This window comes from Anomaloglossus baeobatrachus, chromosome 4 (genome assembly GCF_048569485.1).
Source record: "Anomaloglossus baeobatrachus isolate aAnoBae1 chromosome 4, aAnoBae1.hap1, whole genome shotgun sequence".
Classification (NCBI taxonomy): domain Eukaryota; kingdom Metazoa; phylum Chordata; class Amphibia; order Anura; family Aromobatidae; genus Anomaloglossus; species Anomaloglossus baeobatrachus.
This window is the reverse complement of record NC_134356.1, coordinates 35,999,313-36,025,938: the sequence shown is the minus strand read 5'-3', so window position 1 is coordinate 36,025,938 and position 26,626 is coordinate 35,999,313. Positions and strand designations below refer to the sequence as shown.

Below are 26,626 nucleotides of genomic sequence, written 5' to 3'. Positions count from 1 at the left end.
GCTGCAATTCACTTTTGAAGTCTGCCAAATTGACCATTTTAAAAAAAAAACATTTTTAAAACTTTTGTGACATAATTTTTTTCAGTTGCTGAGGCTCTGATATTAGTTACCAGTATTACAGCAACCTCACCGGAAAACTTGAGTAGCATAACTTTTGAGACAGCCCTTATAGGACGAGGACCATTACATTGTTCAAAAAGTTTGTTTCAAGAGATAGAGATAGGCTATTGTTAAAAAGTACTTACTCTCTGTAGTTCAATTCTGAGTGTTTAATGGTGCAAATAAAAATTATTAGGTTTCATAATCAACTGTTTTAATATTTTTGTGTAAAACAATTAGATTTGCAAAAAGACAAAGTTTTGCTTGTGTACAACTTGATTAAAAAATATGATTTAAATCAAATGATTTAAATCAAAAAAATCTGATTTTTTTGATTTTTTTTAAAAAAAAAAAATCAAGATTTTTATCCACCCTGGCCGGGGCGCCATTAGGTCGACGTCCGGCATCCCCCAGCGGCAACAGATCTCCTGAAACACGTCCGGGTGAAGGGACCATTCCCCTGCGTCCATGCCCTGGCGACTGAGAAAATCTGCTTCCCAGTTTTCCACGCCCGGGATGTGAACTGCGGAGATGGTCGAGGCCGTGGCTTCCACCCACATCAAAATCCGCCGGACTTCCTGGAAGGCTTGCCGACTGCGTGTTCCTCCTTGGTGGTTGATGTAAGCCACCGCTGTGGAGTTGTCCGACTGAATTCGGATCTGCTTGCCTTCCAGCCACTGCTGGAACGCTTTTAGGGCCAGATACACTGCCCTGATCTCCAGAACATTGATCTGAAGTGAGGACTCTTGCCGAGTCCACGTACCCTGAGCCCTGTGGTGGAGAAAAACTGCTCCCCACCCTGACAGACTCGCGTCCGTCGTGACCACCGCCCAGGATGGGGGTAGGAAGGATTTCCCCTTCGATAATGAAGTGGGATGAAGCCACCACCGAAGGGAAGCTTTGGCTGCCTGAGAGAGGGAGACGTTCCTGTCGAGGGACGTCGGCTTCCTGTCCCATTTGCGTAGATGTCCCATTGAAGAGGACGCAGGTGAAACTGCGCGAAAGGGACTGCCTCCATTGCTGCCACCATCTTCCCCCGGAAGTGCATGAGGCGCCTCAAGGGGTGTGACTGACCTTGAAGGAGAGATTGCACCCCCGTCTGTAGTGAACGCTGCTTGTTCAGCGGAAGCTTCACTATCGCTGAGAGGGTATGAAACTCCATGCCAAGATATGTCAGCGATTGGGCCGGTGTCAGATTTGACTTTGGAAAATTGATGATCCACCCGAAACTCTGGAGAGTCTCCAGAGTAGCGGTGAGGCTGTGCTGGCATGCCTCTTGAGAGGGAGCCTTGACCAGCAGATCGTCTAAGTAAGGGATCACCGAGTGACCCTGAGAGTGGAGGACCGCAACTACTGCAGCCATGACCTTGGTGAAAACCCGTGGGGCTGTCGCCAGGCCGAACGGCAGTGCCACGAACTGAAGGTGTTCGTCTCCTATGGCGAAGCGCAGGAAGCGCTGATGCTCTGGAGCAATCGGTACGTGGAGATAAGCATCTTTGATATCGATCGATGCAAGGAAATCTCCTTGGGACATTGAGGCGATGACGGAGCGGAGGGATTCCATCCGGAACCGCCTGGTCTTTACGTGTTTGTTGAGCAGTTTTAGGTCCAGGACAGGACGGAAAGACCCGTCCTTCTATGGAACCACAAACAGGTTGGAGTAAAAACCGTGACCCTGTTGCTGAAGAGGAACAGGGACCACCACTCCTTCTGCCTTCAGAGTGCCCAGCGCCTGCAGAAGAGCATCGGCTCACTCGGGAGGCGGAGATGTTCTGAAAAATCGAGTCGGAGGACGAGAGCTGAACTCTATCCTGTAACCGTGAGACAGAACGTCTCTCACCCAACGGTCTTTTACCTGTGGCAGCCAAATGTCGGAAAAGCGGGAGAGCCTGCCACCGACCGAGGATGCGGTGTGAGGAGGCCGTAAGTCATGAGGAAGCCGCCTTGGTAGCGGCACCTCCGGCGGTCTTTTTAGGGCGTGACTTAGACCGCCATGGATCGGAGTTCCTCTGATCCTTCTGAGGCCTTTTGTACGAGGAGAATTGGGACCTGCCCGTACCCCGAAAGGACCGAAACCTCGACTGTCCCCTCCTCTGTTGGGGTAATTTTGGTTTGGCCTGGGGTAAGGATGTTTCCTTTCCCTTGGATTGTTTGATGATTTCATCCAGCCTCTCACCAAACAAACGGTCGCCAGAAAATGGCAAACCGGTTAAGCACTTTTTGGAAGCCGAATCTGCCTTCCATTCCCGTAGCCACAAGGCCCTGCGTATTGCCACCGAATTGTCGGCTGCAACCGCCGTACGGCTCGCAGAGTCCAGGACAGCATTAATAGCGTAGGACGCAAATGCCGACGTTTGAGAAGTTATGGACGCCACTTGCGGCGCAGACGTACGTGTGAGTGCGTCAATTTGCGCTTGACCCGCTGAAATAGCTTGGAGTGCCCATACGGCTGCGAATGCTGGAGCAAAAGACGCGCCGATAGCTTCATAGATGGATTTCAACCAGAGCTCCATCTGTCTGTCAGTGGCATCCTTGAGCGAAGCCCCATCTTCAACTGCAACTATGGATCTAGCCGCCAGTCTGGAGATTGGAGGATCCACCTTGGGACACTGAGTCCAGCCCTTGACCACGTCAGGGGGAAAGGGATAACGTGTATCCTTAAGGCGCTTGGAAAAACGCTTATCTGGACAAACTCGGTGTTTCTGGACTGCCTCTCTGAAGTCAGAGTGATCCAGAAACGTACTCGTTGTACGCTTGGGGAACCTGAAACGGAATTTCTCCTGCTGAGAGGCTGACTCCTCCGCTGGGGGAGCCGAGGGAGAAATATCCAACATTTGATGTATGGACGCGATAAGATCATTCACTATGGCGTCACCATCAGGAGTATCAAGGTTGAGAGCGGCCTCAGGATCAGAATCCTGATCAGCTACCTCCGCTTCATCATACAGAGAGTCCTCCCTCTGAGACCCTGAACAATGTGATGAGGTCGAGGGGATTTCCCAGCGAGCTCGCTTAGGCGGTCTGGGGCTGCGGTCCGTATCAGAGACCTCACCCTGGGATCTATGAGACACCCCGGGGGAACATTGTTGTTCCAACTGAGGGGAACCAGGGGGCAATGATTCCACAGTGCCCATGGTCTGAGATACCAGTCTGGACTGCAAGGCTTCTAGTATCTTAGCCATAGTCTCAGAAAGTCTGTCAGTAAAAACTGCAAACTCCGTCCCTGTCACCTGGACAGTGTTAGCTGGTTGTTCCCCCTGGGCCCCCCTTAGCAGAGGCTCCGGCTGAGTAAGTGCCACAGGGGCCGAGCAGTGCACACAATGAGGGTCAGTGGAGCCTGCCGGTAGTGCTGCCATACATGCGGCGCAGGCAGCACAGTAAGCCTGTGTTTTGGCACCCCTGCTTCTTGTGGGCGCCATGCTGTTGTCTCCCCTGAGCAACACAATAGGGTATATAGCCAGAAATCAACCGTGCACCATACAGTGTAAAGTATAGCCTATAAACATATAACACAGCACAACAAATAAACACTTTTTGTCTGCTACTTGGCAAAAACCATGTGCGCTATCCTAAATCGAATGCGCTGAATCCAAATCTGAAGTTAGTTTTTTTGTAGCACGTCAGGATATTAAGTTATTCCAATTTTTGTGAAAATTAAAATAAGCAAATAAAGATACAGAATCGTTATGTCACACAGTTTCACAACATGTATTATCATTTTTATTGAAAAAGAAGTATAGGTAAATAAACCAAAAAACTTAAAAATCACTTATAGTAACTTAAGAAATCGCCTTGAACTCAGCAGAGTACTTTTAAAAGTGCTTCAGGCACTTGCTTTTGCGCTTGTGAGTGGTCCTAGTGGCCCATTGCAAAAACCAGCAGTAATCGCCCATCATGTTGGGGTTAAAGCGACCTGGGTATCTTTTTTCCATAGTAGAAATGTCCTGGTGGAATCTCTCACCATGTTCGTCACTGACATTACCCATATTTGGAGGAAAGAAGTCAAGATGTGAATGTAGGAAATGCATTTTCAATGACATTCGGGCACCATGCATTTCGTATGCTTGAAGCATATTGTCTATTAGTTCAGCATAGTTTTCTGCTCTTTCGTTTCCAAGGAAGTTTTGAACTACTACTATAAATGCATCCCATGCAGTTAGTTCAAGTGGGGTGAGTTCTTTCTTGAAGATTTCATCATGGATTAGTTGGTGGATTTCAGGACCAATAAAGATTCCTGCTTTGAGTTTGGCCTCAGTTTTCAATGCACTAAACTTTTCCTTCAGACACTTAAATCCATTCCCTTGACGATCCATTGCTACTACAAAATTTTTCATTAGTCCTAGTTTAATGTGAAGAGGTGGAAGATAAACTTTAAGTGGATCGACAAGTGATTCGTGTTGAACATTGTGCTTACCAATCTTATGTTCATCTCTATTGGGCCACCGTTTAATTTTATAATGGTTGTTGTTATCTTGACTGTTCCATAGGCACAGAAAGCACATATGCTTAGTGTAACCTAACTGCAAACCAAGGACTAGTGCAACAACTTTGAGGTCAGCACAAATGTTCCATTGATGTTCTGAATATTTAATCAATTTCAGAATGATCTGCATAGAAGCATAGGTCTCTTTCATTCCAACCGCATGTGCAATGGGGACAGATGGCTTTTCATTGCCATTGTGCAACAGAACAGCTTTCAAGCTTGCTTTACTAGAGTCTATGAACAGTCTCCATTGATCTGGAAAATGTCTACAACCCAACTCTAGCATAAGCCCATTCACATCAGTACAGAAGCAGACACCATTTTGCCTGAATAGGCGTATGGCCTTTTCTAAGTATAACTCAAAATCTGGACGTGCTGTGCAAATTCTGAGTTCATATTTGGAATCAGCATGTTCAAATTAGTAAAGAACACATGTTTTACCCTCAGTAGCAAAAACATTGTTGTGCTGTGTAATCTATAATTACACTTCTGCACAAGTGGGGCCAGCACCACAGGTGCTGCTTACCGCCCGCTTAAAGCGGTTGTGTGGCCACCAGAATCCCTGCCTGGGTCCCCCAGAGCTTGTCTCCCCTCTGCAGCGTCAGAGGAGCTGACAGGAATGGCTGCCGGCGTCCTGAGGAGAGGAGGGAGCCGTGGGCGTGACCCAGAAAGTGCGGGAACTGGTGCCCCACTGTGCACAGTGAGGGGGGTGGAGTATGCAAAGCATGCTCCAGCCCTCAGTGCTGCCGTCCTGTACAGCGTCCCGCCCTTCCCCTGACTGGCAGGCCTGGGGGCGGGAAGAAAAAGAGACTAGGCCGCAAAAGCCGGGGACTCGAGTTATAAGCGCGGCCGCCGTATAAGCGCGGCCGGCGCGGAAGTCCCCGGCGCACTAACAGTCCCAGCCGCGCCGCAGTGATAACAATGGCAGCGGCGGTCAGCGCGGTAGTCCCCATACACTAACACACTCAGCGACGCTGCAGTGTGTAATGGCACAAACGCGGTCAGCGCCGCGGTCCCCGGTGCACTAGCACACCCAGCAATGCTGGAGTGTTGCTGTGCGCGGTCCCCACGGGGACACAGAGTACCTGAAAGTAGCAGGGCCATGTCCCTGAACGATACTCGGCTCCTATCCAGCAGAGTCCTCAGGAGCTGTGGATGGAGCACGGTCTCAGTGCCTGGAGACCGTTAGGATCCCACTTCACCCAGAGCCCTAAGGGGGATGGGGAAGGAAAACAGCATGTGGGCTCCAGCCTCCGTACCCGCAATCGATACCTCAACCTTAACAACACCGCCGACAAGAGTGGGGTGAGAAAGGAGCATGCTGGGGGCCCTGTTAAGGGCCCTCTTTTCTTCCATCCGACATAGTCAGCAGCTGCTGCTGACTAATCTGTGGAGCTGTGCGTGCATGTCTGCCTCCTTCGCACAAAGCAAAAAACTGAGGAGCCCGTGGGAGCACGGGGGGTGTATAGGCAGAAGGGGAGGGGCTTTACACTTTTAGTGTAATACTTTGTGCGGCCTCCGGAGGCATAGCCTATACACCCAATTGTCTGGGTCTCCCAATTGTCTGGGTCTCCCAATGGAGCGACAAAGAAATATCATTCAACTTCACAATTGTGTCCCACTTGTTGTTGATTCTTCACCAGAACATTAACATTTTTATCTTTATGTTTGAAGCCTGAAATGTGGGAAAAGGTTGAAAAATTCTAGGGGCCAAAAACGTACGCAAGGCACTGTATATATAAACATGTGTGAGTAATTATATATGTATGTGTGTGCATATATATCTTTTTTTTATCTGATACTACTTTTATGTAGATGTTTTTATTGTTTCTATATTATATTTTATTGCAATGTTGCGGCAGACAAAAAAAAAAAAAATAATGTAATTGTCATTTTTATTTTTTTTCCTTCATTAAGCCGTGTACCGATCAGATCTTGGCAAATCATACATTTCTGAAAGCGGCAAAACCAAAAGGTGTATTTATTGTTTTTTTTTTACAGAGCCATACGTCAGCATCAGCCGGCCGTGCTCCGTGCAGCAGAAATCACAATCTCCTATGAATGTCACTCACACCCGGCGTTCACAGGAGGATCGTAATGACAGTGAAAAGGGTCATCAGCTGACCCCCCCGGCTATCATGAGAACTCAATGGCGCCCTGCGATTATATCATGGGGCCACAGATGGGAGCAGGGAATGGCGCGCTCCCCGCCGGCGAATGTTAAATTCCGCTGTCAGAGATTGACAGCGGGATATAACTGGTTAACATCGGCGGGCGGATCTCCGAACACCCCGCGACTGTTGGAGGCACATGATGGTTGATCAGATCAGCCGATATGTGCAGGGAGAAATGCGGGCTCGGCGTATGAGCCTGCATCAAAGGCAGGGACACGACCTTGCACACAGCAATACATCCAAGGTTGTGAAGGGGTTAATAAAACATGTCTGGTAGAAAAAAAACCTACACACCGGAGCGTTTCCGTAATTCCACACATCTCTGGGCCACGGCGACGTCAGTAATACGTCCACACCTCTGAACTTAGAGTTTGTGGTGAGGGACATTTTCAGCGACGTGACATCCTTAGCAGAAAAGCAATAGGCCGGGGCCGGCTCGCTGGAGGACTCGATGCCGCTCAGGTAGGCGATTTGGAGGCCGGACGCCCCTGTAAATATTCCTTTTCGTCCTACAAGTAAACATAGAACCAATATATGGAGATAAAAAGCTATAAAGCGTGTGCCAAACTCTCTGGGAGTAAGGTAACGGAGTCATAGAAATACAGAACTGCATTGTTACCTCTGTAAGTGATCCTGTAAGGCAGGTGGGGTCACTGACAGAGGTAACCAAGCAGTGCAAATTAATGAAGTGCAAGTCTAGGAGTCAAAAGCCACAAAAACCAGAGGGAGACAGATATCGGACCCCCACTGAGGTGACACTGCTGATGTATCCTCATAATATAGGCCCATCTACTTTACTATACAGTTACACACTACCCTCCCTTATCTCTTACTGCCCTGCCGTAATCACATATACGTTCTATAACTGAACCAGGAAGTTCAGGATGAGCAGCAGAGCAGAAGAGACTTTCTCAGGACAAAGAATCGCTTACCCAGGTAGGTAATATTAGTAGCCAACTCGCAGCCCTCGACATCTTGAAAATATTTTACTGTGTCTTGATTATTTGCCCCAAGGACGTAGGTCTGAATAGGAGCTGAAAGAGGAAAAACAAAAGACAGAAATGTGATTATTAGAATATAACTGCACATCGGTATCGGTAAAATGAAAATGCCGCCATCTTGGCAGGCAATGCACTGGAAGTCCCAGAAGTGAGCTCTAGGGGGAGTAGAGAGCAGCAGCACATTCTTCCTGCAGCGGCCACTGCAGGCCAAATGTGGTATTACATGCCAGAGATGACTAGGCAAGCGCATAATACCGAGTCCCCCACAGACAAAAAAAGAGAATTTTGTTACTTACCGTAAATTCTTTTTCTTATAGTTCCGTCATGGGAGACCCAGACCATGGGTGTATAGCTACTGCCTCCGGAGGACACACAAAGTTACTACACTCAAACGTGTAGCTCCTCCCTCCTAGCATATACACCCCCTGCTAGCCAGTCCTAGCCAGTTTAGTGCAAAAGCTGAAGGAGGACATCCACCCACAAGAAGAGACAGAGTAAAATCCGGAAGAACCGGAACGTCTGTCTACAACAATAACAGCCGGTGAAGACACACGGAACAAGAAACTTGCCAACAGGCAACAGGGAGGGTGCTGGGTCTCCCATGACGGAACTATAAGAAAAAGAATTTACGGTAAGTAACAAAATTCTCTTTTTCTTCATCGTTCCTATGGGAGAGCCAGACCATGGGACATCCTAAAGCAGTCCATGGGTGGGAATAAACAGAAACTGAGAAGCAGGCAAACCCAACTTCACAAATGGGCGACAGACGCCTGAAAGATGCGTCTGCCCAAGCCCGCGTCTGCCAAAGCAAGAGCATGCCTTGGATAGAGCTTCGAAAAAGTATGCAGACTAATTCGAGCTGCAGTCTGACAGACCTACTGAGCCGTAGCCTGGCGCCTGAAAGCCCAAAAGGCACCGACAGGTCTGATCAAATGTGCTCTGATCCCCGGCGGGGAAGGCACTTGAGTACACAGGCAGGCCTCGGAAATGGCCGACCTAAGCCAACGAACCAGGGTCGGCTTAGATGCCGAGAGACCGCTACGTTGACTAGCAGTCAGTACCAGAGAGAGGTGCACCGCCTAATAACGGCGGTGCGAGACACATAGATCCGGGGCGCCCGCACCAGATCCAGGATATGCAACGCTTCGTCAAAGCGATGAACAGGAGCCGGACAAAAGGAAGGCAGGAAAATTGCCCCGGATAAGGTGGAAGCAGTAACCACCTTAAGGAAAAAAGTCCAGAGTCGGACGGAGACCACCTTGTCTTGATGCAAAAGACCAAAAAGGGGGTGACTCAGAGAGAGTGCAGCCAGAACTCCCTGGCGGGAAATTCTAGCCACCAGAAAGACTACTTTCTGTGAAAGATGAAACAAGGAAACCTGCCTAAGAGGCGCAAAGGGGGGTTTCCGGGAACCGGGAGGACCGGATTAAGGTCCCAGGGCTCCATAGGCCGCCGGAAAGGCGGAATGATGTGAGATGCGCCCTTAAAAGGAGCTCACCGGAGCCAGCCGGACGATACGCCGCTGGCACATACTGACAGAGCCGAGACCTGTCCCTTAATGAGGGATAGTCCTAGCTGTAGACCGGACTGTGGAAGGGACAGGAGGGTCGGCAAGGCTAAAAAGGTCCAAGGACACTTTGGGGCTCGAGTCATAGCGGAGATGACTTCAGGAAGGATACCAGAAGTCGCCAAGATCCAGGACTCAATAGCTACGCCGTCAATCTGAGAATCCAGAATTCTGACGGAAAAAACGGACCTTTTGAGAAAAGGTCTGGACGGTCCGGAAGAGGCCATGGCAACCCAACGGACAGAAGGAGCAGGTCAGGGTACCAAGCCTGCCTGGGTCAGTCTGGAGTAAGAGAATGACCCGACGGCCCCCTTTACTGATCTTGCGCAGGACTCTGGGCAAGAGGTAGAGACGAAGCTGGGATCAAACATGAACCAGTGTGTCTACCGCAAAACCTGAGGATTGTGGACCACGGTTGGACAGCTGAAATAGTCTGCCTCGCAGTTTTGACATCTAGGATGTGGGCTGCGGATACGGTGGACTAGGAGTCCCTTGTCCACTGAAGAATGTTGAGGCGCTAAGATTGCCAGGCGGCTGAGTGTCCCGCCCTGGAAGTTGATGTAGGAAAACGCTGTCACGTTGTCCGACTGGACTCGAATGTGCCTAGCCGCCAACAGATGGTGAAGGCTTAGAGAGCTAGAATACAGCTCTGATTTCCAGCCCATTGATCTAGAGGGCTGATTCGGACAGAGTCCAAGCGCCCTGCGCTCCGCGGTGGAGATATACTGCTCCCAAGGCGGAAAGACCAGCACCCTGGTGAGGGTCACCCGGGACGGGGCCAGGAAGTCCCTGAGACAGAGTGGCCGAAACCACCACTGAAAACGAGCCCCTGGTCAGTGGCAAAGCCACCACCCCGTGGAAGGAGGGAGTTCGCGTGTGCAGCGGAAAACATCCAGTCTCAGAGGACGCAGGAGAAATTGGGCAAGGAATCACTTCCATTGACGCCACCGTCTGACCAGCACCTGTATTTGGTGTCTGATAGAACGACGTCGACCGCCAGCGGAGGGACTACTGATCGACTAAGAGCAGCTTTACAAGAGCCGACAGAGTCTCGAATTGCGTCCCTGAGAACCTCTGGTTCGAAGTCAGAGTGGACTTGAACAGAATGACAAGCCACCCGAATAGGTTAGAGTGGCGAGAGTAAGCGAAGTACTCTGCTAAGAGTCTGCACTGGATGAAGCCCCGAGAAGAAGGCCGTCCAGGGCAAACGATCACTGCCAATCCCTAGGGGTGCAGGACCCTAATCACAGCAGCCCCAATGAGAATACTCGAGGGGCCGTGGCTAACCCCAAGGGAAGAGCCACGAATTGGACCACTCCGATGGCAAAACGTAGTCAACACTGGTGTGAAACTGCGATTGACCCCTGCAGAAAGGCATCTCTGATGCCGATGGCTGCTAGGGAATCTCCTTGGGTTCTTGATTGATCCGGTGAAAAAACACACGGAACAAGACCGAGACTCCATGTGAACACGCCACACCTGACCATGCTTGAAAAGCTAAAGATCCAGGTCGGAAGGCACCGCCCTCTTCGGGTACTAGAAATAGATTTAAACAAAAATCTCAGAACCGTTCCCAGTCGGGAACCGGTACAATTCCTCCATTGGCCTGCAAGAAATGCCACGGCCTGTGAGAAGGCGGCGGCCTTGGAGCCGGGAGGGGGTGACAGAAAAAAATCTGTTTGGCGGGTGGACAGAATTCTATCCTGTAGCCATGGGAGATATATCCCGCCCCCACTGAATGGAGACGTGTTAGAACCATACGTCGCCAAGTGGAGGGAGCCTGCCACCGACCAGGAGGAGGTTGGCGTGGCTAGATAGCTCGGAGGAAGCTGACTAAGTGGCAGCATCTCCTGCGGTCTTCTGAAGACGCAGCTTCAAGCCAATTGGTTCTATGAACCTAGGCCGAGCTAGAGGACGATCAGATGGAGGAACGGAAACCACCGAAACCTCAACTGATTCCTGCCCTGGACAGGATCCCTGGTTTAGGTTTGTGGCAAGGAAGAACTCTCCTCGCCAAGAGCTTCCTAAATTTCATCCAGTTGGTTCCGAAGAGACTGGTCCCACCAAAGGGGAGCCCAGCAAGGAACCTCTATAGAGGCATCTGCCTTCCATTTCCGAAGCCACAGGAGCCTGCGGATAGTGAGGAAGTAGCCAAGACCACCGCCGTGCGGTGTCCAGCATGGCAGACCTGGCAGAGGATGAGAAGACTGAAGTTTGGAAGTTCAGGCAACCGTCTTGGGCATAGCGTCCCTGTGAGGGAAAGCATCTCCTCTGAGGAGCCATCAGCCACTGACGTAACGGTCCGGGCTGAGCCACCTGAGGTGAATGAGCCCACCTTTTGACCACCATTGGTGGACAGGGGAAACACAGTCCTCAGAATCACGCTTCATGGGAAGCGACTGTCAGAGCGGACCCTGGGCTGGTCACAGGGCCTGAAAACTGGAGTGGTTAAGGAACACACATAGTGTTCCCCTAGATAAGGTAACTCCGGCGGATTGAGGTCCAGTACAAAATTAATGTACCGTGGGATCCTTATAGAGGTGCCGTCAGCCACTGATACAACTATCCGGGCTGAAAGTCTAGACACCGGAGTGGCCACCCCTGGCGAATGAGTACACTCCTTGACCACCTCTGATGGGAGGGGGAGACAGGCAGCAGAACCCCGCTGTGGGATCTGCAGGACAGGCTGCGGGCTTGGACGCAGCGGGCTGAAAACTGGAGTGGTTAAGGAACACGCTCCTCGTCCTGTTAAAGGTATACTGATGCCTTTCTGCCAGCGGGGAATACTCCCCTGATACAGGCGGATGGAGGTCCAGTACAAGTATAATGGACGCAATCCAATCATTCGCATCCGCGTCACCTACGGACGGATCAAAGTACCTAAAGTAGCGTCCGAGCCCCTGGTAGAGACATCCTCCTCGCCCAGTGAGTCAGCTCGTAATCGGAGCTGCGGGACGGGGAGTACAGGGGACCCTACGTCTCCCTGTGAGGAGGACAGGGTCTGTGAGCTTTGCTGAGCAAGCAGAAAACGCCCTGAGAAGGGGGCTGCATGCTCAGCAGATGCCGGGACAGCCGACCCCTGGAAAAAAGATTCCCCCAGGGGTCAGCCACCGAAACCGGAGGAGCTGGAGGGACCATAAATGAGCCTCCAAGCTGAGGGGCCACAGTGGTTATGAGCTCGGTAGAGCCGTACGAGACTACCAAGCCTGCAGCCTCGCTCCGTGAGACATGCTGCAGAGGTGGGGGGCTCTGTCTAGAATGTCTAGAATACCCAAGACAGGGGTTCAGCCCGGGGAGACTCCAGGCTGAGGCACCACCACATAAGAACCATTACAGTGTGGGTCTGTGCTAGTTCAGGCAATATGAGCCTACATGCAGAACATGTAGTGTACAGCCTTGGAGCTTTGCTCCTAGTGTGAGGCATGCTGCTGAGGAGGAGGTTCTATAATAAAGAATTAACTCCTTCAGAATGCCCTGCTAGTGTATAAAAGTGCACAACCAGAGGTTGTGACTTATCAGGCCGCTATTATGAGTGCCCCCCGGGTTCCAAGCCTGGACCCCCAGCCAGATATCCACTCCCTCTGCACTGCAGAGCAGCCAGCGCCGACCAGCGTACTAAGAACGCTGAGAAAATGGCGCCCGAGTGAGGGGGGGAGGGCGGGGGTTAACCCAGGAGCGGGAATCGGAGGGCTAAGGAGATGTACAGGGGAGGGAATCATCTCCTCAAAAAGGAGTGTCCTCCCCTGTGCAGAGCGGCCGGTGGGCGGCGCTGCAGTGTCCCCCTGCATGACTGACATGCAGGGGAACGAAACGAAACTAGGCCGCGGCTGAAGCCGGGGCCTAGAGTTATACATGCGGCCGAAAATCAGGCATCATCGGCGCGGTACACAGTAAAAACCGTGGAACCGGCCGGAACACAGTGAAAAGCAGCATTATCAAAGTAAATCACTGTCCCCCCAATAAAGTGCCCCACATTGCAGAAGGACCCTCTGAATAACGTCTCTATACTTAGCTTTGAGACGCAGGGCCCAGTCCCTGGGTGGGGTGGGGGTCCAGTGCTCCGTCCAGCAGGGTCCTGCCAAAGGGCTGCGGATGGAGGCCGGTCTCCTGCAAGGCAGTGAGAACCGTGTGGGCTCTAACTTCAAGCCAGAGCCCCTAAGGGATGGTGAAGGAGCGCGGCATGAAGGGCTCTTGCCCTGAATCAACCTTAACAGCACCGCCGCCAGGGGGGTGTGAAGGGACATGCCGGGGGTCCAGTGGACCCGTTTTTCTTCCAAATCTTTAGAAAAAATGAAAAATCAAAAAAGGATGCATGTGTGTGTGTGATCCTCCTGACACAAAGCATGAAACTGGCTAGGACTGGCTAGCAGGGGGTGTATATGCTAGGAGGGAGGAGCTACACGTTTGAGTGTAGTAACTTTGTGTGTCCTCCGGAGGCAGTAGCTATACACCCATGGTCTGGGTCTCCCATAGGAACGATGAAGAAATGCTTTTTTATGGCCAAAAGAGGGGAGTCCTGGCCAGAGACTATCACACGATAACATCCATTTCATGTATGTATGTAAAAAATATAAAGGAGTTGTAGGAGGGGGAGGAAAGGTGGGGGGGGGGGGTTCACCCAAAGTAAAAACTTAGGAGCACTCTGTTAGCGCTAAAGATATAAGCAAAAATTGAATATATGCTATATAGAACATACCATATTTTCTGGATTGCAGTTTTTTTCCCGCAAAACTGGGGGTAAAATGAGGGTGCATTTAACAAGTTGGATTTGGCTCACCGGGGCTCAGTGCTGGAGCGGGGTCATAGGGGGCAGGGTTGGCAATACAGAGGGCTCGGAGGAGGGGGCTCATAAGGGTCACAGGATGGAGGGTCGGTGATACTGCGGGGTCGGGTGTGTCGCGGCGACATTGATCTGCCGGCGGGCTGCCACTGCAGTGGAGATGCTCAGGAGGGTCACAGGACGGGGTCTCTCAGCGGCCGGTGCCAGTGATCTGACTGCAGGCTCCATTGAATCGCCTGCGGTTGACACGATGGACTTCAAAAAAATGGCTGCGGAGTCGGTGCGTGCGCATATTGACATGATGTACTACAAGAAAATGACCGTGGAGTCCTATCTGCGCACGCGCCTCCTCCACGGCCATTTCCTTAAAATCCATTGAGTCAACCGCGGGCAATTTAATGGAGCCTGCAGTCAGATCACTGGCACCGGTCGTCGAGACACCCCGTCATGTGACCCTTGTGAGCCGCTCCACTGCAGTGGCAGCCCGCCGGCAGATCAATGGTGCCTGCCACCTTAACGCACCCAACCCCGCAGTATCACCGACCCTCCTGAGCCAGAACACCCCCTCCTCCAAGCCTGCAGCATCACCGCCTCTGCCTCCTATGCCTTTTCTGAGCCGCTCACCTCTGGTGAGCTATTGGAAGACGCACTAGGATTATAAGACGGACCCTCATTTTAAGATTAAAAAAATATTTTTTCCTATTTTCCGCCTCTAAATAAGGTGTGCGTCTTATAATATGGAAAAAAAATGGTACTTAGAAAACGAAGGTACTAAGAGCATAAATTGGCCAATTCATGCAAGCCCATCAACCGCGACAAGGTGACCTTTCTTTGATGGGACCCTAATGTAATATTATGCCTCTTACGGGCTAAAAAGCCTCCAAATTTAAGAGCAGGTATGATCCAGACCTTGTATTTGTAGGCTTTTAGTCCAGGAGAGGCATGATATTAGATTTGGATCCCATCAAAGAAAGGTCACCTTGCCGCGATTGATGGGCTCACATGAATTGGACAATTTATGAGCATATATTCTATATAGCATTAATGCAGTTTTAATGTCATATATTCTATGTTTGCATATGTCTTAGCGCTTTACACAGGGCTACTGTATCCTTTTGTGAAGTCTTTGCAGCTGACACCTGTTCACACTTGCTTTATTCTTATTTGAAGATGCTGGTCAGTTTGTTTTTTTTTCTTCAAAATAAAAGACATTTGTAGTAAAGGAGCTTAGTTTGGATTATATTACAAACCTTGCTTCACTCCGGATTTATATTCCTGCCAAAGGGCTTCACTTTCCGGGCAGGTTCCGAAAAAACTGCCAACGCATAAAAGCAACTAAAAAAAACAAAAAAAAAAAATCATTATAAAAACATTAAAATATCCAGGGGTATCAGAAATAAGAAGACAGCAGTCGGAAAGTGGTGCGTGAGCTACAATTTTATCATTACTCGCGGACAGCTACTTGACATTGTGTAGTCGGGGGGATATGCCGACTCCGCTCACTTCTGGCCACCGATGGCCCTCGTATTGGGCAGGGATCAGTCGCCCCCAGTGAGCGGAGACCGGACAGAACTCTGGAAAATGGAGCCGAGCCGTTACTTTTCCTTACATCGAACTCTCCGCTCTTCTTCTGGATCTGACGAACCCGGTTGAACAGGAGATCAAACTTCCCGTACACGTCCCCGCAGGCCAATCTGTAGGGAGAGGACACAACAGTGATGGGAAGTTATTAGGTATGGTGTACGGCGCCCCCTGCTGAGACCTATAGGAATATATCATTTCATGTGCTCTGCAGTAGAAAGTCCTGTATAATCAATGGTGTTCTGGGGCATGTGACAGTCTCAAATCGGTGGGGATCCGACACCCAGCACCCCCCAAACCTCTCCCGTAACCCACTCTCCCCTCACTGATTAGCATCGGCGTCCCCGCCTGGGTACTGCAGAAAAGCTTCTACTGTCAGATTCATTAATCTGATGAAGAAAGGTCATCAATATCGTTCCCCTTTAAGGTTTAGCAATCCTACAGACTTATCAGATATAGGGGTCCGGGAGCTGAGACCCTCACAGATTAGCAGAACTGCTGCTGCTCTCCTCTATTGTTGACTTTTCAGGGACCCCTTTCAGAGGTTGGGGCTACACAGCAACAGAGGCAATCCAGCATCAGAAATCAGAGGAAGGTCGCGCCACTGTCCAGGGTGATGATTTTGGACAAAAAACAGGTTACAGACTCTCCCATTATAACAAGCTCTCTGAAAGATTCTCAGTTCTCTCATTCTGCAACAAAAGAGATTGAAAACTATATCGTCAGAATGAGCTCACAGATCTCTACGGGCGGCACGGTGGCTCAGTGGTTAGCACTATAGTCTTGTGGTGGCTCAGTGGTTAGCACTGCAGTCTTGCAGCGCTGGGGTCCTGGGTTCTAATCCCACCAAGGACACCATCTGCAAGGAGTTTGTATGCTCTCCCCGTGCTTGCGTGGGTTTCCTCCGGGTTCTCCAGTTTCCTCCCACACTCCAAAAGATATACAGATAGGGAATTTAGATTGTGAGCCCCAATGGGGACAGTGTTCCTAATGTATGTAAAGCGCTGTGGAATATGTTAGCGCTATATAAAAATAAAGATTTATTTTATTTATCCTCCATTAGCTCTTTCTGCAAAACAGATTACAAACTCTCATCAGAATGAGCTCACTGACGGATCCTCAGTTCACTCATTCTGCAACAAAACAGATTGCAAACTATACCGTTAGAATGAGCTCACTAGAAGGATCCTCCGTTAGCTCATTCTGCAAAAAAAAAAATAAATAAATAAAAAAAAGATTGCAAACTCTCATCAGCACGAACTCGCCTACGGGTCCTCAGTTCGCTCATTCTGCAACAAAACAGATTGCAAACTCTCCCATCAGAATGAGCTCACTAACCGATCCTCCATTAGCTCATTCTGCTAAAAAACAGGTTACAAACTCATCAGAACGAGCTCACTGACTGATCCTCAGTTCACTCATTCTGCAACAAAACAGATTGCAAACTATACCGTCAGAATGAGCTAGCTCACGGATCCTCCATTAGCTCTTTCTGCAATAAAACAGATGACAACCTCTCCCATCAGAACGAGCTCGCTGACAAAGTCTCTGTTAGCTCATTCTGCAACAAAACAGAGAGTCTCTTGTCAAGACGAGCTCAATCACTTTAATTAACAGGTCGCAGCACAATCGGATAGAGGCTAGAAAGTCACAGACAGATCGCTCAGTCACTCTGGCCGTGTCTATGAACAAAACAGAGAATTTGCAAGTGCAGTTGTAGACTAGGAAACCGTCCACCACTGATACACAGCAGAAGTGGTCGGTAACCTTGGTAACAAGCAGCAAAGTATAGAATTACACATACAATGACTACTCCATGCCAACTGCTGGTCACATGAGCACAACGTGTGTGTGTGTGTGTGTGTGTGTGTGTTTTTATATATATATATATATATATATATATATATATATATATATATATATATATATATATATATATATATGTGTGTGTGTGTGTGTGTGTGTCTTTATAGAGTCATATTCCACCCTCCTCCACGTCCCCACGTCCCCCTTTCCGGCCCACACTCCATACTCACACCCGCAGCGCCTTTTCCGACATCTCCCCTGGTCACCACGACTGCAGCGGCTCCAAAAATCCAAGCATGGAACGCACACAATCAACTTCCGCCCAAGCTCTTACCTGATAGGACGCACAGCATCATGTGATCAATCTGTTTCCGGTTCAACGTCTTCTGGGAGTTGTAGTTTCATTGACATCGCGGTGTTAAAAACCGGAAGCGGGAATGAAAACTACAACTCCCATAATGCACCATACTGCATACAAGCAAAATCGGATTTCGTGTACACTAGTGATGGGAAATCTAGTTCATTTTGGTGATTAGTTCACCATGAACTAGTTCACTGAAAAGATTAGTTCAAAAGATTAGCTCATTTAGTTCATTTAGTTCAGTATTTCTCTCCTGAGGAGCTGACAGGAAATGCATCATGTGACCTGTGAACTAAATGAACTATATGAGCTGCTGAACTGAATGTTCTACTGAGAATGACTCAGGACAGTCTAGTTCAATCTGATGCATCTCACTGAGCCCAGCAGCGCCCCCTGTGTAGAGTGTAGAGTACTGACCCATAATGAATGTGTATGAGGGAGCTGAGAAGCAGTTCAGCAGCCACCATTTTGAGAACAGAACAGGAGCCAGTGGTAAAGATTTTAGCAAGACTGATCTAGGCTACAGGAGGCTGCTCCTCTACAGGAGGGTGATCCTCTACAGGAGGGTGATCCTCTACAAGAGGCTGATCCTCTACAGGAGGGTGATCCTCTACAGGAGGGTGATCCCATCACACAGACAGGTGAGGGGCATGAACCACACACACAAACTCTCTCTCTCATACACACATATGAGCTGTGTCTGTCTACTGTGCAATTTCAGTTTTTATTAATATTATTATTACTATTATATTTGTATTTGATGTGTGGTCTAGTGTTTTACTACCTTCTTTTCCAGCATCAGGGGCTATAAAGAGCCAGTGTGAGAGCAGGAGCCTCATGGAGCTGTAGAGGAATCACTCTCTGTCTCCTCACACTGCTGTTTAGTTCAGTATTTCTCTCCACCCTGTCCTATGAGCTGACAGGAAATGCATCATGTGACCTGTGAACTAAATGAACTATATGAGCTGCTGAACTAAATGTTCTACTGAGAATGACTCAGGACAGTCTAGTTCAATCTGATGCATCTCACTGAGCCCAGCAGCGCCCCCTGTGTAGAGTGTAGAGTACTGACCCATAATGAATGTGTATGAGGGAGCTGAGGAGCAGTTCAGCATTCACCATTTTGAGAACAGAACATGAGCCAGTGGTAAAGTTTTTAGCAAGACTGATCTAGGCTACAGGAGGGTGATCCTCTACAGGAGGCTGATCCTATCACACAGACGGGTGAGGGGCATGAACCACACACACACAAACTCTCTCTCATACACACATATGAGCTGTGTCTGTCTACTGTGCAATTTCAGTTTTTATTAATATTATTATTACTATTATATTTGTATTTGATGTGTGCTAGTGTTTTACTACCTTCCAGTGTGAGAGCAGGAGCCTCCTGGAGCTGTATGAGGATCACTCTCTGTCTCCTCCCACTGCTGTGTAGTTCATAATGAACTAATCTCTGTCAGGATGGTGAATAGATGAACTAGTTCACTCTGAAGATTAGTTCATTTTGAACTACTCACTCACGAACTACCCATCACTAGTGTACACAGCATGATTATATACATCAATATCGTCCATTTTTGGTTTAAAACGGGCAACTATGAGGCCAAAGGAAAGAAGTACATAAGCAAAAATGACGTCATATGGGCGGGACTTGCTCGTAATTGGCGTGGCTTTGTTAATAAGTTGTAGAAAAGTAACTTTTGGACAATTTAAAGGGATTTTATAGGGATAATGGTGCTTGGTAGTCACATAATATGTGCAAATGCTCTATGTAGCCTGTTATTTTCACGATATACTGCAAAATTGATGAATACAAGTATATATAGTAATAACTACCGCATTTTGCCCCGTATGAAAACTGAAAAATGCACAGTGAAATTTTTTTTATTTTTTTTTAAAAATATTTGGTTCCGTAATTTTCCAATCAGCAAAAAAAAAATACAGGTGCCAAAATAAATGATTTTTGGTCACCGCCTCAAAATATAATAAAAATGTAAAAATGTTATAAAATAAAATTTAAAAAAATACAAATTTCCAAAGGGGCGACACAAACCAAATTAAAAACAAATAAAAAAATTTCACTGAAATAAGAAAATGAAAATAAATTAAATAAAAAATAATATAATGAAATAATAAAATATATATATATATATAATAAAAAATAAAAAAAAATATATATATATATATACATATATATTTTATAATAAAAAAATATAATAATAATCCAAATAAATAAAAATAATAAAGACTAAAAGAAAACAAAAATAAAATAAAAAATAATATAATAAATAATATCATAAAATATAATATATATATAGAGAGAAACAATTATATTATACCTATTATATATAATATAATTAAAAATATGATAGTAAAAATAAATATAAATAACATATGTATATATATATATATATATATATATATGTGTATATATATATATATATGTGTATATATATATATATATATATATATATATATATATATATATATATATATATATATATATATATATATATATATATATACACACACACACACACTTGTTTGGTATTTCCATAATCCTACCAACCTGTAGAATCATGCCGTCGGGTCATTTTTGCCATACAACGAACACTGTAAAACCAAAGGTGGGAAAAAGCAATGGCTGATTGTGAGGGGGGGTTTTTCACCATTTTACCATATTTGGATTTTTTTTAAAAAATTTTCAGCACATTATAGGGTAAAATGAGTGGCGTCATTCAAAAGTACAACTCGTCCCGCAAAAAACAAGCCTTCATATAGCTATAAGGATGGAAAAATAAAAAAGTTATGGGTTTTGCAAGAAACAGAGGAAAAATATAAAGGAAAGTGTAAAAAAAATAAAAACTGGCTATGGTGTTAAAGCATTGACATTTATTGTTTCCTGCCGCGGACAATATTATTTTTTTTTTTCAAAACTCATAACTTTTTTGTTTTTCTGTCCTCATGGACGTGTGAGGTCTCGTTTTTTGCGGAACGAGTTGTAGTTTTGAATGACGCAATTTACTTTATCATATAATGTGCGGAGAGTTGGGGACCCTGTTAGATTGTTAGGCCCCCCCCCAAGTCGAGGGAATCTGCAATATTGAAATGCTGTATAGGAAGTGTTGAAGAGCTGACCTTGAATGGTGATGACTGGCTATGTGAGTGATGTGCCAGGGGGCAGCGTGCTTTCACTGTCACACATCACCAGCCGTCAGCAGCCCCCAAAAATAGCCATGGAATATAAGGATGAGGATCAGCTGCAGGTGAGCGGAACGACTGGAAAGACAATAAACTCCATTCATTCCAAAAGATCCCGGATGTCAGCAGAAGACGTAACGGGATCTCGGAATAAACTGCGACAAATCTCTCCCAGATGAGCGATTCAACCGTCTATTGTCTACTGACTTGTTTAGTCTCCCCCACCCCCCTCCTGGGGTCACCCAGGGATTTCACTAACCTGGAATTAACCCATTAAACAGTCTAGGCAGTGGCATTACTAGAGTCCAATTAGCCCCAGTGCAAATTTGGACCTTTGCCCTCACCTGTCTGTTGGTCAAATATATGACCCCTTGTAGAATTCTTGTATGAAAACATATGTATTCACCCCTTTATGTAATGAGGTTCCTATTTGGGATCCCTTCCTGTAATAATGTCATTCATTCTGGGCCCCTTCCTGTAATAATGTTCACATCCTGATCCCTTCCAGTAATAATGTCCCCCATTCTGACCCCCTCCTGTAATAATGTCCCCATTCTTAGCCCCTTCCTGTAATAATGTCCCCATTCTGAGCCCCTTCCTATAAGCATGTGTAACGCCCCTGGACTATCAGGTCGTCACAGGGTATTGTGCAATTTGCCCTTCTGTGCAGTATCCACCTCCTACTTGGTTATGGGTCCCAAATTACATGGTGTTGCCTATATCAGCTAATTAAAATCCTAGGTACACTCTGCACCACACCCACCAGACACCCAAGTGGCCGAATGAGTGGAATAGGGTCGCCCACTTGGGGGGTTGGTTAGGGGAGGTCAGGAGTGTCAGGAGAAAGGAGAAGTGTGTTGGAAGGGAAGGAGAGAGGAGGTCAGGAGCAGGGCTCCTAGGAAGCCATCTAGGTGGCAGACGGTGGTATGGGCCTAGAGGAGCTGGACTCCTGGTTGCAGGGGATCGTGGCAAGGGACACGGAACTGTCGAGGAGGACAGCCGGCAGCCTTGCACCATCACCGGGCTGGGACCAGGACCCGACGGGGTACGTGGACCCTAGGTCAGGGAGTAGCTTCAGGCAACCAGACAATTTACCCGATGAGAATGGAGCCTTCAAGATCCGCTCTCCACCCGCTCCAAAATCGGGGTACTAGTGCAACGACGGGGATAGGACTTTCCACTCAAATGGTCCAGAAAATCACAAGCGTGAACCCTGAGAGCAAGCTCCTACACTTAGCCCGGCAGTTCCATACTACCAGGACCAACAGAGAAGTAAACTTAGTGCCAAGAGGCAGGTCACGGATCACCAGGCAGCACCATTCGGGACGGGATTCGAACTAGCTCCCCTCAGCGGCAGCGGTATCCAGAACTTTGGTTTATCCAGTTGTCGGTGTCCTTTAATAGTTTTCCCCATCTTGACCCCTTCCTGTAATAATGTCCCCCATCATGATTCTTTCCTGTAATAATGTTCCCATCCTGGCTCCTTTCTGTAATAATGTTCCCATCCTGGCCCCTTCCTGTAATAATGTTTACATCCTGGGCTTTTCCTGTAATAATATCCCCCATCCTGGGCTTAATAATGTTCTCCATTCATAATGTTCTCCAGGACCACATCCTGTAATAATGTTCTCCATACCAGGCTCCTTTCTGTAATAATGTTTTTCCATCCTGGTCCGCCTTCCAATAATAATCTGCCCCTTTCAGTAATAGTGTCCCCCATCCTGGACCCCTTTCAATAATAATGTCCCCCATCCTGGGCCCCTCTCAATAATAATCTCCCCCATCCTGGGCCCCTTTCAGTAATAGTGCCCCCCATCCTGGACCCCTTTCAATAATAATGTCCCCCATCCTGGGCCCCTCTCAATAATAATGTCCCCCATCCTGGGCCCCTTTCAGCAATGATGTCCTCATCCTGGGCCCCTTCCAATAATAATGTCTCCTATCCTGGGCCCCTTTCAGTAATAATCTCGCCCATCCTGGGCCCCCTTCCTGCAATAATGTCCCTCATTCTGGGTTCCCTTTCTGTAATAAATGTCCCCCATCTTGGGCCCCCTTCCTGTAATAATGTCCCCCATCTTGGGCCCCCTTCCTGTAATAATGTCCCCCATCCTGGGCCCCTTTCTGTAATAATGTTCCCATTCTGGGCTCCTTCTTGTAATGAAGTCCCTCATACTGGGCCCCCTTCCTCTAATAATGTCCCCCATTCTGAGCCCCTTCCCGTAATAAAGTTCCCCATCCTGGTTCCCCTTCCTATAATAATGTCCCCCAGCCTTGGCCTCTTCCTGGGCCCCTTCCTGTAATAATGTTCCCATCCTGGGCCCCTTCCTGTAATAATGTCCCCCATCCTGGGCCCCCTTCCTGTAATAATGTCTCTCATCCTGGGCCCCTTCCTGTAATAATGTTCCCATCCTGGGCCCCTTCCTGTAATAATGACCCCCGTCCTGGCCTTTGATTGGTCATCACTGTGTATTGCAGGGAGCTGGCGGGTCTCTGCTCACCAATACATTTCAGCTGAATGTGCGTCCTTGGATTCATATCCATCTATAATGGGCACTGGCGGGCTCCCTTCCCATATGGGCCTGGTTGCACCCTTTGCGACTGCAATCGTCAAGCTCCTCCTGAGTCTAGGTTATTAATGCGAGACTCTGATGACATGGGCATTTAAGAAGGGCTCATCACTTGCCATAAATATGTAATTTTTTTACCATGGTGGCTCAGTGGTTAGCACTGCTGATTTGCAGCACTGGAGTTGTGGGTTCAAACCTGCCATAGCATGAACAATATGTGCTAGGAGTTTGTATGTTCTCCCAGTGTTTGCATGGGTTTCCTTTGAGGACTTCAGTCTACTCCCGCATCCCAAAAACATATTGATAGGGGATTTACATTGTGAGCCCCGATAATAATAAATGCCCTTGTTCTCCTGAATCCGGCATTCTTTCTCTTTTATTCCTGTGCCTCTCCGTTCCTAAGATATGGCTCTTTCTTCCCTGACTGTAAAGGCAGTCTTTTTAGCCAAGTGGGCGTTGTCTTCTGACACATAAGAGCATAGAACCACGCCTACTTGAATAAAAAGAGTAGAGTAACATAACAGGGCAGAAGAGGCCATAGCTCAGGAATGGAGAGGGGCAGGAAGAAAAGAAAAGTATCACCAGATTCAGGGTTATCAATGGTATCAATGCCCTTCATATTCCACAGTTAAGAACTGGGTTGTCAAATTTTAAACGGGCCACTTCAGCCCCAATGATGAGGAACGTCCTGGACGAGCGAGAGTGGTTGTTGTTCCGGAGATCGTCGATGCTGCACACAAGATCATACTGGAGAATCCACGAATTTCAGCAAAAGCAATAGCAGATGTGGCGCCCTGGCCTATCAGGACGTCACAGGGTATTGTGCAATCTGCCCTTCTGCACAGTATCCACCCTCCTTGGTTAACGGATCCCAGTCCTTTGGTGTTGTTACAGCTTGTCCAATCAAAATCCTAGGAACACTTCCCACTTGAACCTACCAGACACACCATTAGGGGGCCTGAAGGGAATAGGGCCGCCCACATGGGGGGTTGGTGAGGAGAAAGTGAGGAAAGTGTCAGTTGAGTTGAGTTGAGTTTGGGGAGTTGATGAGAGAGGAGGTGTTGTGGTGGCTCTCGTGAGGAGAGGCCATGGAGGAGAGCTCCTGTGTACTAGGTGGCAGACGTTGGTCTGGGCCTGGTAGGAGCTGGAACCCAGTCACAGGGGACAGTGTCAAGGGGCATGGACTGCCGAGGAGGGCAGCCGGCGGCCTTGAGCTATCACCGGGCAGGGGCCAGGGCACGACGGGGTACGTGGACCCCAAGCCGGAAAGTAGCTTCACGCGTTCCGGTAATTTACCCGACGGGGGTGAAGACTTCAAGTGTCATCCCCAACCCGCTCCAAAATCGGGGTACTAGCGCACTGATGGGATAGGACTTTCCCAATACAGTCCAAAGAAATCCTACGCGTGAACCCTGAGAGCAAGCTCACTCCGTTAGCCTTACGGGTGAGCGTGACCCGGAGAGTTTCATACCAACGGGTCCAATTGAGACTATGGTGCAAGGAATAGGGCCACAGAGTAACCGCAACACCAGGGGCACGGATCCAGGTGTGTTCCCCGTGGACTACAGTGGTGCTCAGAACTTTGGTTTACAAGCTGTCAGTGTGGTTACTCTCGGACTGAGTGAGTACACTAATAATCCCTGCACCTATCTCTTCAACGGCACCCAAACACCATCCTATACCAACGGGCCCCGGGACACGAACCCCCTACCCACGGAGGGGTTAAACATCACGCTGCCACACAATCGTCACCGGACTCCCCAACGGCAGTGGTGGTCCCTCACATTACCACGCACTGTGGGTGGCGTCACAAACTTTCCAAAATCCCCCTGTACATATCTCCCCCTTTTCTTTTAATCGAGTGGCCGCGCGACCCCCGGGTCCAGAGACCCCTCAAGCCACCACGGTTCCGGAACCGGATACGAGCGGCGGCAACAGCCCGGCTGCTCGCCTGGAGGCGGTACACAGACATCATGGGGATTTCCCCTGAACATGTTTGTGTCATTATCCATGAACATTTGGACAAGAGGAAGCTTCTGCAAAGTGGGTCCTCAAATGTTTGACCACAGATCAGAGAAGCTGCGAGTGAAAACTTCCCGCTCCATTTGTCAGCGTTTCCGGACTGATAAGAACTCTCTGGATCGACTGGTCACTATGGATGAGACCTGGATTTATTTTTATGACCCTGAAAACAAGGAGCAGTCAAAAGAGTGGAGGCACAGGGGTTCTCCTCATCCAAATAAGTTCAGGGTGCAAAAATCAGCCACTATGGTGATGGTGCCTGTGTTCTGGGATAAGGAGGGTGTGCTGCTAGTGGACTACCTTCAAAAGGGTTCCACCATCAATGCAAGGTATTACATTGAAATTTTGGACCAATTGAAGGCAGCTCTGAAGGCCAAAAGGCATGGTAAGCTGTCCAAAGGAATCTTGTTCCTACAAGACAAGTGACCACGGCAAAACTGGCAGAGCCGGGCTTCCAGCTGGATGACCACCCACCTAATTCACCAGATCTAGCTCCCTCCGACTATCATCTGTGTCCAAACCTGAAGAAACACCTCAAGGGTACCACATTTCACACCATTTCTGATGCCATGGCTGCTACGGATGCCTGGTTTGCGGCAGAACCGAATCCTTCTTTTTGCTAGGCTTACAGAACTTGGAAGTGTGTTGTCATCAGTGGAGAGTGTGTGGAATAAATGGAAAGTTTCATCATCCTATCTCGTTTATTTCTGGGTAAAGCCAAAGACTTATCAGCAGCCCCTCGTATCATTGTGGTTTGAGGAAAAAAAAAATTGCCAAAAATTAAAATTACACCCGATCGGATTAAAATAAAAAGTTAATTTTTGTGGGGACTATTACTTACCTTTAAGCTAATGTGAGGATTTCCCCAGGTAAATCGCATATATGGTTTAATAACTGTATTTTTAGCCGGCGGTCTCTAGTATGTGACTTTCACCATGTAACTTTACAGTCATAATTAATATGGTTAATTAGTCGTCAAGG

At 48.1% G+C, this 26,626-nt stretch overlaps 2 protein-coding genes across 4 annotated transcripts in view; one reads left to right on the top strand and one right to left on the bottom strand.

Moving 5' to 3' along the window:
• LOC142301152 (CWF19-like protein 1) overlaps positions 1-17,808 on the bottom strand; it is a 50,821-nt gene extending 33,013 nt beyond the window's left edge. The window contains exons 1-5 of one of the 2 annotated variants that reach the window (XM_075342179.1): positions 17,722-17,808; positions 15,714-15,798; positions 15,355-15,439; positions 7,689-7,790; positions 7,051-7,265 (exon numbers count right to left, since the gene is read on the bottom strand). In XM_075342179.1, coding sequence (XP_075198294.1) covers positions 7,051-7,265; positions 7,689-7,790; positions 15,355-15,439; positions 15,714-15,798; positions 17,722-17,744 — 510 coding nt within the window. In that variant the 5' untranslated portion in view covers positions 17,745-17,808. Of the gene's footprint in view, positions 1-7,050; positions 7,266-7,688; positions 7,791-15,354; positions 15,440-15,713; positions 15,799-17,721 lie in introns of those variants that run through there. The other variant, XM_075342180.1, reaches the window with a different exon arrangement.
• A 635-nt stretch (positions 17,809-18,443) lies between these two features.
• LOC142301151 (troponin I, slow skeletal muscle-like) overlaps positions 18,444-26,626 on the top strand; it is an 88,861-nt gene continuing 80,678 nt past the window's right edge. Inside the window, exon 1 of one of the 2 annotated variants that reach the window (XM_075342177.1) lies at positions 18,444-18,493. Coding sequence is in view for 1 of the 2 variants with exons in the window: in XM_075342175.1 (XP_075198290.1) it covers positions 21,092-21,121 (30 nt within the window). In the remaining variant the exon portion in view is untranslated. Of the gene's footprint in view, positions 18,494-21,076; positions 21,122-26,626 lie in introns of those variants that run through there. The other variant, XM_075342175.1, reaches the window with a different exon arrangement.